Source organism: Protomyctophum parallelum (genome assembly GCF_964188405.1).
Source record: "Protomyctophum parallelum genome assembly, chromosome: 19".
Classification (NCBI taxonomy): domain Eukaryota; kingdom Metazoa; phylum Chordata; class Actinopteri; order Myctophiformes; family Myctophidae; genus Protomyctophum; species Protomyctophum parallelum.
The window spans coordinates 5098081-5110499 of NC_139717.1; the positions used below are offsets into that span (position 1 = coordinate 5098081).

A 12419-nucleotide genomic window follows, 5' to 3' on the forward strand; every position below is an offset into this window, starting at 1 on the left:
GCTACATTAATGCAGTCTGCAGCACACATTTGTAATTATTTCAATAAGTCTGCACTTACCATGAAATCATGTTAGAAGAACACACATTGAAGAAAATGTGACTTGTCCACCGTGCATGTCTGTTGCTGTTCTCTCTGTGTTCTGTGTAACTAACTGTTCTCTTCATCAATCAATTCAAACTGAAATGCAGGTGTGGGCAGGAGGAGCTTAATTACATCTCTGATGAGTTGGGTTAACACTTGTGTGAACACCATTTAAATCAGAAAATGTTGAAATTACACTTTGGGAGTGGAAATCAACTCTGGATATAATCAACTATTTAAAACAACTCCAAACACTTAACCATTACACCAGATAGTGTTAAAATTACACTTTTTGAGTGGAATTAACTCAAACTGAGTTGGGTAACAAATTTCAATTCTCCAATTTTTGCTATACTAAAACAACATTTGTTTAAGCTGATTTTATGAATATGCAGAAAATTCATGTAAATTGGTCAATGTGGAGAATCACCTCCAGGGTAACGTGGGCACTTTGACAACTGGGCCCAGCTTACAGTACAGTATTGTATCATACATTACAGTACAGTACAGAAAAGTAGAGTAGCATTTTCTGGAAAGCTCCATATATTTTTTTTAAATCTGAAACTTCACTTAATCCATATTGAGAGTAAGCCGGATGTAATGGCAACGGGCCTGATTTTTTAGGACACTGATAAAGGTCAAAGGTCAGCAAAAAGACTGCAAAGCTGACCATTTTCTGGAACTAATCACTCCAGATATTTTTTTTAAATCTGAAACTCTCACCCAATCCATATTGAGAGTAAGCCGGATTTAATGGCACTGGGCCTGATTTTTTAGGACACTTATAAAGGTCAAAGGTCAGCAAAAAGACTGCAAAGCGGCAATCTTTCCCTCTCAATAACTCACAACGATAAAGACTTGGGGGTCTAATTTTGATATATGTTGTTCAGTTTTTCGAGACGATCAAGTGGATATCTTGTTTGTCCTGGTACGACACTTTTCAAAACTTCAGATCTTACTTCAGGATGGTGTTAGGTTGTACACCTCTATGTACCTTCCGAAAGTGGAGGAAGCCAACTTAGGAGTGGCGTACCGGGACAACCAAGATATCCCCTTGTTCGTCTCAAAAAACTGAACAACATATCTCGAAATCGGAATCCAACTCTTATCGTTTTCGAGTTATTAAGCCGAGATAGCGAACCTGTAACCCTAATCAATTAAGAGAACCGTATGTCCGTGTGGGAGGAAACTTATATTGGTGTTTTCAGCGCAACGAGCTGATCAAGAATCTGGTCTCGGTTTTGCTCTACGACCTCGGCAACCCTAACCCTAACCCTAGCACGTTTTGGTGGCTGTGTTAGGGTTATGAGAACAGTAAGTCCGTGTGTGAGGAGAGTTATAATTGACGCGTTCAGGGCGACGCGCTGAGCAATAATCTGGTGTTGATTTGGTTTTCGACCCTTACTTTTACCTGTAGATACATATTTATGATTTTCTCTACGATTTGACAAAACTTACAATTCTGACATATGTCAGTCTACCCACCGATACGAATCGGTCGGTACCAGGCCCGAACCGGTGGCATGCACGGTTTGTGCGTGATCTTAAAAAGCAAATATTAAAAATAAATATAGAGCAGGCTTCGATTTGAGGCCTTCTGCATCAAGTGAGACCCCCCTCCCCCCAACAAGAAAAAAAGAAAAGAATTTTAAATCAGAAAATGTTGAAATTACACTTTGGGAGTGGAAATCAACTCGGTTTTAATCAACTATTTAAAACAACTCCAAACACTTAACCATTACACCAGATAGTGTTAAAACTACACTTTTGGGGTGAAATTAACTCTAGGCTGAGTTTGGTAACACTGGCGTGATCAACTCTTTCAAATGACTCCAACACTGAACCCAATTTAAATCTGAAGGTGTTAAAATGACACTTTGGGAGTTGAAATCAACTCTGCAATGTTTAACCCTGGAATTTTAACTCTCAATTTTTGCTGTGCAGCACACCCGGAGCAATTAGGGGTTCAGTGTCTTGCTCAAGGACACTTCGACAGTAACTCTGGGGGAGCCCGGGTTCGAACTGGCAACCTTACGGTACCATCCAGGCACTCTACCGCTGAGCCACCGCCGGCTCCCTCTCCCATGTGGAGAGTTTGAAATCATATAATGACAAAAAAATATCTACTGTATACAACAATGAGCAATGTGCAAAAGCTTTGATGTTTATTCCACTTTTTGTTTTCTCATGCCAATAAAGCCTGCTTTTGAATTGAAATTATAACGTGTGAGCGTGTGTGTGTGTGTGTGTGTGTGTGCGTGCGTGTGCGTGCGTGTGTGTTCCCCTCGGATAAATTAGGCTATACCATGCATTAACCATGGGTATATGATATATGCATATTTATTACGAAAAAAAAACGAAAACTGGAGAAGAATGTCTGCATCACATGATCATGCAGTGCAGATCGAGTGTGTTCTGTTACAGTCTGAGGCTTCGAACGATCGAGACACTGGATGGCAACCACCACGGTGAACGTGTGTGTGTGTGTGTGTGTGTGTGTGTGTGTGTGTGTGTGTGTGTGTGTGTGTGTGTGTGTGTGCGCGTGTGTGTGTGTGTGTGTGTGACTGTGTGTTCGTGTGCGCGTGCACGCGCGCGTGAGAGAAGAGAGAGAGAGTGGGGGTGGGGGGGATGAATTACGTTACGTCGTCGTGGGACAGTGGAGACTGGAGACTGAGAGTCGGTCTTTACATGCCTGCAGCTGGAGGAGAGAGAGAGAGAGAGAGAAGAGAGAAGAGAGAGAGAGAGAGAGAGAGAGAGAGAGAGAGAGAGAGAGAGAGAGAGAGAGAGAGAGGCTGAGAGCTGCTGCATGCTGCAGAGTGGGAGGGAAGCTGCAGCCTATAGTGGACAGCACAGCGGGAGCAGGTTGCACATTGATTGTGGCGCACAGGACAGGACAGGTATACCAACTGATCCTCTGCGGCAGCTGGATACATATATATATAATATATATTATGATATGATTATTTGCTAATATATTGTGTGTTTATCCCGTGGACTATAGGACAGACAGGAGTGGGACACTATAGGCTTGGTGGCCAGGTGAGATAGCTCTGCAGTGAGGGGGGGAGAGAGAGAGAGAGAGAGAGAGAGAGAGAGAGAGAGAGAGAGAGAGAGAGAGAGAGAGAGAGAGAGAGAGAGAGAGAGAGAGAGAGAGAGAGAGAGCAACCCATGGGCTGCCGCGTCCGTGACGCCACCACCACCGCTGGAGCGCATGCAGAAGCCCGGGACGGAGGACTAGTGCGCCGCGACGTCGCCGCGCCGCCGCCAGCAGCAGCAGCAGCAGCAGTGGCGCCGCGTCGGTCCTAGATGGCTCCCCCGTTTGGGGTGCACTCGCAGAATAACAGGTGTCAGGGAAGTGTCGTCACGAACCCCGGAAGCCGGGGGGAGCGGAGAGGAGGCGGAGGAGGAGGAGGAGGGGAGGGCGAGGAGGAGGAGGTGGCGGTGGGAACATCAGAGGAAAGATGGCAGCGAATCCGATGGCCGCGGGGTCGTCACCGGCTTCGCCAGCTGCACAACCTGGACGAGGTGGTGGGCTGCACGGCGGCCGAGGGAGGACCCGCGCGAGGGCAGCTCCTTCCACATCTGCCACTGCTGCAACACCTCGTCGTGCTACTGGGGCTGCCGGAGCGCCTGTCTGCATTACCTCCGGGGGAAGGGGAAGGGGCGCGGGGCGGCCGGGGGGAGGAGGAGGACGGGGAGGAGAGCGGCGGCGGCGGCGGCGGGAGGAGGGGGGAGGAGAGGAGGAGGACGGGGAGGAGGACGCGGCCGGCGGGCGGCCGCCGCCGGAGGAGCGCCTCTGGCTGGACTGCCTGTGGATCGTCCTGGCGCTGCTGGTGTTCTTCTGGGACGTGGGCACGGACCTGTGGCTGGCCGTCGACTACTACCACCGGCGGGACTTCCTGTGGTCGGGCCTGACGCTGTTCTTCGTGCTGGTGCCTTCGGTGCTGGTCCAGATCCTGAGCTTCAGGTGGTTCGTGCAGGATTACACGTGGGGGGCGGCCTGGGCTCCGTGGAGGGGCTGTCGAGCGGCCGGAGGGCCACGGTCAGCCTGCAGCGGGACCGGTGCTGCCTGCTGTCCGTGTGGGTCTGGCAGACCGTCATACACATCTTCCAGATGGGACAGGTCTGGAGGTAAGAGAGACTAATATACAACTTTTTTGTTTGTGCCCCAAAAAGCTGACTACTGCTGCAGCCCCCACCTCGCTGTGTGTGTGTGTGTGTGTGTGTGTGTGTGTGTGTGTGTGTGTGTGTGTGTGTGTGTGTGTGTGTGTGTGTGTGTGTGTAGTGTCACCTGTATAACCCGTATATGGTATAGCCGGCCTCTATGCAATGCCATCCATGACTAGAGTGAAAAGTCAGCACACCGCGCGCCGCTGCGAGGAGAGGTTCACACCCGGGTTCATCCATTCCCTTCCTCGCTATAAATATCACAGTAATAGTTGTTGTTGTTGTTGTTTGTTGTCATTGAAAAGCACATCAAAGAGAACATAAGCCTTTCTGTTGTCACAAACGTCCTCCTGAGCTTTCAGAACTATACATTGCAGGTTGAAGGGCATGGCATGCAGTCTGCAGACATTCCAGAATTGTCACAACATAAAAGAGATATTATACATTGCAACGTTGTGATGTAATTTCCTCATATATAGACAGTGCGCCATTGCGCTGGCATGGGGGGGGGGGGGGGGGGGGGGGGGGGGAGGAGCTTTTTGTTCAAAGGGTAGCCTATAGTATAGTGTGTAGTCGAAAGATGGTGTGTGTGTGTGTGTGTGTGCGCGCGTCGCGTGCGTATAGGCTGAGCGTGTGCATGTATGTCTCAGGTGCATCATGATGTGCATGTGAGGAGGATTCACCCCCTCAGTTCCCACGCGAGTACGAGACACACACACACACACACACACACACACACACACACACACACACACACACACACACACACACACAACTCCAACTCTGCAACCAGACGCGCGTCCTTTTTGCACGGCGACTCCTGCAAAACGTATAGTTTTTTTTCTCTCCCCCCCCCCCCCCCCCCCCCCACAGACATGATGTCATCGATCCTCTGCGACGCTTGGGCATTTTGTGGTCAAAACAACATTTAGTCCCCTTCACTTCACCGTGCAGTGAGTCAGTGCACCCTCCTCCCATGGCCAGACAGACAGATGCGTCGAGCCGCCGAGAGAGAATAATAACGTTGCACGGCCGTCTGTATAATGTAATAATAAATAGCCCCCCTATATATATACTCACTCAAGGTCTATACCGTATATACGGTGTGCGTAATTAGTATTTGCTGACATGCAGCGACTTTCAGTATAGTAAAAATGTGAGCGCGTGAATGCTGTGGCTGTAGGCTGTGAGCACAGCGGATCCACGGGCTCCGTGGAGGCTGTCTATAGTGGAGCCACTCGGGTTGTTTTTGGTGCAGACAGACGCAGTGGCGGGCATTTAATGGAAAATGGAACGCATGACGCAGCCCAGAGAAAACTGCCAGTCGGGCAAAAAGAAAGAAAGAAAGAAAGGGGGGGAAAGGAAACAAAAGATAGAGATAGCTTAGCTGTAGATTGAGAAGAAAAAAATGCACGCCGTAGCGTAGGACTTGAGCTTGACTTCGTTAATATGACCGTGCACAGCTCGCCGAAAATAACTCATTTCCAGCTGAAAAAAAAACATGGACCTTTCGGTTGAAAATCTGTTATTTCTGCATGGCGAGCAACACGCGGTCATAACATCTTATTTTAGTATTAGACATCTTATTTTCTATATCTTTAAGTGTGTGTGTGTGTGTGTGTGTGTGTGTGTGTGTGTGTGTGTGTGTGTGTGTGTGTGTGTGTGTGTGTGTGTGAGAGAGAGACTTATTGACTCAATAGCTGGACTAGACAAAAGCACTATACAGTAGCTATACCGTATAGGCCTATATATATATACACCTATGGCCTATATATATATATATATATATATATATATATATATATATATATAACACTATAGCTATAGGCCTATATATGCCTTTGACTCTTCATCCATCATCAGGCATGGATTCTCTCAGCTATATCTGATACTACTAATGAATATTGATGGCTACATTTCTTATGCTGTTGCAGCCAGGGAATTAAATCGGATATTATGGAACCCTCAATGCAAATGTTTTTTTTTTTAATAATGCTGATCTAAAACCCTATATCCTCTCTATAGGAGTCTATATATATATCCCATTCTGAGTTCAGATTCATATATACGAGGCTCATAGCGCGCCACCGAGTGCGCGCTATGAGCTTGTAGATCTGCTATTTTTCAATAGCTAAAGCATAACATGATGCCAACACCAAAATGGGTTCCCGTTCAGAATGGATATACTATACTATATATATATATAGGCCCCTCTTTTTGTCCCCTCTATACACAGATCTTCAAGCTCACAGCATGTCACACGTGCAGCACGCTGTGACCTTGTAGATCTGTTGTATTCACAGAATGTTCATCGTCCGCATAATATAGGGACGTTGGGGTTCAATTCATGTGGCCATGCATAAAATATTTCTCATATTCACTCACCTACACTATACAAATCCTGGATGGATGATGTGCATCTCCACTCAAGTATAGGCCTATATCTGTGTCCAGAATGAATAGCGATCCACTCAGCATCTATCAACAGGCTCTTCTGAAAGTGTACCTGAAGGCTGTCATATCGACTGGGTTTCACTTGTATGGGCCCAGCTTTATTTACTCCAGTGTGGCTCAATTGATTACTCGCTTAAAGCCACCATACAGTATATATATATATATAGTGGTTGGTGGAGATGGAGAGGGCTGGTGGAAATTAAAAAACACACCGCATGGTGATAGTGGTGGCAATAAGTGAGTTGCCTATAGATCTCTGAACCCATTCTGAACAGGAACCCATTTTGTGTTAGCATCATGTATATGCTTTAGCTATTGAAAAATAGCAGATCTACAAGCTCGTAGCGCGCCACCGAGTGGCGCGCTACGAGCTTGTAGGTCTGCTATTTTTGAAAAATCGAAGAACGACTGACATTTGTAGAATCTGATCTCAGGACAGAATGGTTAATCAGACCAGTGTGTGTCCAGTGGAAACCTCGTATGAATCTGATCTCAGGTCAGAATGGGTTAATAGTCAGAGCAAAAAATAAACCCGGGTCTGAACCCTGCAGCTTCTGAAATAGAGCACCGAAGTCTGACGTCAATATCGGTAGAGGGCGCTAAGTCCACAGGTTCATTGTAATCCCCCATAGGGGGGTTTTAGGTCACCTCATAATATGAGAACTGTGTTTGAAAATAAACAAATCATCCCGGCCGTTTCACTCGTATGGATATGAAGAATCAACTGGACTGAGAGAAAACGTTGACGCTGAATTAGTTAAAATATTCGCTAGAAACGGACTGTAATCAAACATGATACTATGTATTGTTGACGACTGGCGGTCGCCAACGATACAGAGACACCTCCCCGACAATATCACTGAGACAGTTTGTTTATTTTTGCACCATAATTCCTATATGAGACGATTTTAGATGAGCCCATGTTCTCCATAGAGAAATTACTTCCGTGAACCAGGGGATGAGCGAGTGACGTCAGGACTTCGGTGCTCTATATGAGAAGCAGCTTTAAGGAGTTATACTCTAATGACATAGAGCGCCGAAGTCCTGACGTCACTCGCTCATCCCCTGTTCTGCCGGTTCACGGAAGTAATTGCTCTATGGAGAATAACATGGGCTCATCTAAAATCGTTTCATATAAGCATTGTGGTCCAAAAATAAACAAGCTGTCTCGGCGTTATTGTCAGGGAGGTGTCTCTGTATCGTTATATTGTCAGGGAGGTGTCTCTGTGTCGTTATATTGTCAGGAGGTGTCCTCTGTGTCGTTATATTGTCAGGGAGGTGTCTCTGTATCGTTATATTGTCAGGGAGGTGTCTCTGTGTCGTTATATTGTCAGGGAGGTGTCTCTGTGTCGTTATATTGTCAGGGAGGTGTCTCTGTATCGTTATATTGTCAGGGAGGTGTCTCTGTGTCGTTATATTGTCAGGGAGGTGTCTCTGTGTCGTTATATTGTCAGGGAGGTGTCTCTGTGTCGTTATATTGTCAGGGAGGTGTCTCTGTATCGTTTGCGACAGTCACTCATATATGATACAGTCTGTTTCTAGCGAAAATATAACTAATTCAGTAGCGGTAACAATAGCGTTTTCTCTCAGTCAGTTGATTCTTCATATCCATATGAGTGAAACGGCCTGGATTCTCAAACAGTTCTTAAATGAGGCGACCTAAAATCCGCCCTATGGGGATTACAATGCAAATAAAAAGTACATGAACCCGTGGATTTGCGCCCTCTATACCGATATTGACGTCAGACTTCGGTGCTCTATAAAGAGCAGCATTTAGCTTAGGAAGGGAACCTCCTGCAGCAATAGGAACTCGTGGAAATGTAAGCTGGCAGTGGCATACATGTCTACGACAGCCCAGAGGGAGACACCGTTGTCAGTGAACCATCTCCCCGTGGCTGGGATCCACTGGTCTGCATGGGGAGAGCTTCACTTTAGCTGAAAAATCACAGATCGACAAGCTCACAGTGCGACGCGTTGTGAGCTATTTTCAGCTCGTCGTCTTGCTATTCTCAGCGAAAAGCCGTTCTCACAATAACAGAAAAGTAGGCACTAGTATTGAGCCCTGAGGGACGGCCTTGACCCATATTGGGTTTAACCCATTCTGACCCGAGATCAGATTCATACGAGGTTTCCACTGGACACATGCACACTGGTCTGATTAACCCATTCTGACCTGAGATCAGATTCATACGAGGTTTCCACTGGACACATGCACACTGGTCTGATTAAAAGGTTAAAAGCCGCTCTTGTCAACTTAGCCAGTTTGTATAACATTGTAGTGGATGTGGAGAGGAGGACCACAGGATGACCGCACTACAGGAACCCTCCTCACCAACAACACAGTATATAGAGTGACCAGGCACGTGCACACACACAGACATCACTTTAACCCTCCTCACCAACAACACAGTATATAGAGTGACCAGGCACGTGCACACACACAGACATCACTTTAACCCTCCTCACCAACAACACAGTATATAGAGTGACCTGCAGGCACGTGCACACACACAGACATCACTTTAACCCTCCTCACCAACAACACAGTATATAGAGTGACCAGGCACGTGCACACACACAGACATCAAAGAGGGCTTCAGTCCCTGCCCTTTTTACCCGTCTGTAAAACAACTGCCCCTCTCTCCAGACCACGAATGCAGCTTTTACTATATCCTTTCCATGCCAGAAAGGCAGCATTCAGGAGAATTGCTTTTTCCCCACTTTAGTCTCCTGAACTTGAACTTGCATTGAACACATTTTGTTTAGAAATCCATGTCGTTACACCTGCATCTCCAGTAGATAAAGACTGCTGGGTTGCGCCCCGGAAATAGCTGATCTACAAGCTCACAACGGTAACGGAAATGGCAGCTTCCTTAGTCGGTTGTAGTTCCAGCATTCGGAGATTGTGGAAAAGTTGTCTGGCTGTATACACGAGACCAGTGTCACATAACATTGCATTTATAGCTGACTATATAACTAAATTCTTTTGAATGCCAACTATCATGGATATTCTTGGACGATTAAAAAAAAAAGTTATCTCGGCTTAAAGTGTTAAGAAGCCACAGGAATAAAAAAAACACTGCCACATCATGTCTTATTACTAGGTTATTATTATAAAACACTGTCTTATCATGTCTTATCATGTAGGTTAATATTATTACACAACGTCATATTCAGTTCTCTTCTGGGCTCAATCAGCTCCTTTCTCGCCGTGCTCACGAGAACCGAGCAGACCACACCAGACCGCCAGGCCCGGTAGTTTGCCGTTATAGCTTCTCGCTAATTGTCGGCGAAAACGGGGAGGATTCCGTTGGCGTCTGGAATCCTGCCCTGTCATTGGCTTCCCCCGAGACGGCGTCTGGAATCCTGCCCTGTCATTGGCTTCCCCCCGAGACTCTTTCATGTCTGGATTTGCTTCCCCTGCTGTGAGTCATCGACGGCGTCGACAATGTCTCCTATAGGGGGGGGGGGGGGGGCATTCTCATTCCACTCACGTATACAGGCATGCACACGCACATGCTCACATACACACACACACACACAGACACCTACTCACTCACTCACACACACACACACACACACACTCAACCACACACACGCTCACACACAGACAGTGGTCCAGAGTTAAGACAGACATATTCATTTAGCTCTCAGACTAAATCATTGATAAGTGAACAGACACATCTGTCTACATTTGATTTAGGAATTATGATGACATTTTCTTTCCCATATTGCGAACTAGGCGCTATATCCGGGCGCTGAATATCCTTTGCATGCCCAGTTCTGTTCTATCATCTGTTGTATGTTGTTTGACTAAAGGATCATGGTGAATAACACACAATACAGAGAATAGATAATGCACAAAGGAATGCATAATCACATGATGATTGATGTGTTAATTGGAATGAAACCATGCATCACAAATGTATCGTGTAACTGGCTGTGACAATCATGATGTTCTGGGTATATGCTATATGAAAGCATATAAGGCTGTACAGTAAAATCCTCAGTGTTAACCCATTCTGAACGGGAACCAATTTTGGTGTTAGCATCATGTATATGCTTTAGCTATTGAAAAATAGCAGATCTACAAGCTCGTAGCGCGCCACCGAGTGTCGCGCTACGAGCTTGTAGGTCTGCTATTTTTTGAAAAATCAAAGAGCGACTGACATTTTTAGAATCTGATCTCAGGTCAGAATGGGTTAATCAGACCAGTGTGTGTCCAGTGGAAACCTCGTATGAATCTGATCTCAGGTCAGAATGGGTTAATCAATCCATTTGTAACTTGGATGAAGGAGAGTGTCTAATATGCAACCAAATGTAAGTCTCTTACGTTGGGATTTCACCGTGCACTGCATGGGAACTATCCAGTTCTGAAGTGATTTCACCGTGCACTGCACTGGGAACTATCCAGTTCTGAAGTGATTTCACCGTGCACTGCATGGGAACTATCCAGTTCTGAAGTGATTTCACCGTGCACTGCATGGGAACTATCCAGTTCTGAAGTGATTTCACCGTGCACTGCACTGGGAACTATCCAGTTCTGAAGTGATTTCACCGTGCACTGCACTGGGAACTATCCAGTTCTGAAGTGATTTCACCGTGCACTGCACTGGGAACTATCCAGTTCTGAAGTGATTTCACCGTGCACTGCATGGGAACTATCCAGTTCTGAAGTGATTTCACCGTGCACTGCATGGGAACTATCCAGTTCTGAAGTGATTTCACCGTGCACTGCACTGGAAACTATCCAGTTCTGAAGTGATTTCACCGTGCACTGCATGGGAACTATCCAGTTCTGAAGTGATTTCACCGTGCACTGCATGGGAACTATCCAGTTCTGAAGTGATTTCACCGTGCACTGCACTGGAAACTATCCAGTTCTGAAGTGATTTCACCGTGCACTGCATGGGAACTATCCAGTTCTGAAGTGATTTCACCGTGCACTGCATGGGAACTATCCAGTTCTGAAGTGCATTAGTCTTCTTCATACAGGGAGCTGTCCAGTGCTGAAATGGTATTGCTATTATTTCCTGTAGAGTACAATCTCTGCCCAAATGAAAGACATGTTAGTTACCAAATGTGACCAGATTTGACTGAGAGCCTGCCACTCCGCACATTCCACCTTTTTTCTTTAAAAAAAAAAATGAGTTAATAGCACAGGCAGACTCTTCACATACTAGAGCATGTCTGAAATAAGTGTCAAAGCTGAAATTGACATGTAAATATGAAATAATTGCTTAAACATGTAGCTATAGGTGTAATGTTAGAGACCACAGAAGTGAACCTTTAAAGCCTGCTTTCTCAACTCGCTGTTTTCTGCGAGACATTACTCTATAAGCCATATCTCCAAAACTGGTGGGTCAAACTGAACAACCAATATGTCAATTTGAAGCTATGATTCCCTGCTTTGATATGAAATGAAAAAACAAAAATTCAAAAAAATCCAATGGCAGTCTCCCAGTCAAATTTGGTCACAAATGTTGAACGTGAGACACTTGCAGTGCACGGTGAAATCACTTCAGAACTATCCAGTTCTGAAGTGATTTCACCCTGCACTGCATGGGAACTATCCAGTTCTGAAGTGGATTTCACCGTGCACTGCATGGGAACTATCCAGTTCTGAAGTGATTTCACCGTGCACTGCACTGGGAACTATCCAGTTCTGAAGTGATTTCACCGTGCACTGCACTGGGAACTATCCAGTTCTGAAGT

At 46.0% G+C, this 12419-nt stretch overlaps 1 protein-coding gene across 1 annotated transcript in view; it reads left to right on the forward strand.

Annotated features, from left to right (window-relative positions):
- Positions 1-3251: 3251 nt before the first annotated feature.
- Positions 3252-12419, forward strand: part of xkr6b (XK, Kell blood group complex subunit-related family, member 6b) — a gene marked incomplete at both ends in the record, with an annotated part of 130696 nt that continues 121528 nt past the window's right edge. The window contains 6 exon segments of the mRNA XM_083789948.1: positions 3252-3378; positions 3461-3583; positions 3586-3631; positions 3633-3819; positions 3821-4072; positions 4075-4214. Of these exon segments, the coding sequence (XP_083646074.1) occupies positions 3252-3378; positions 3461-3583; positions 3586-3631; positions 3633-3819; positions 3821-4072; positions 4075-4214 (875 nt within the window).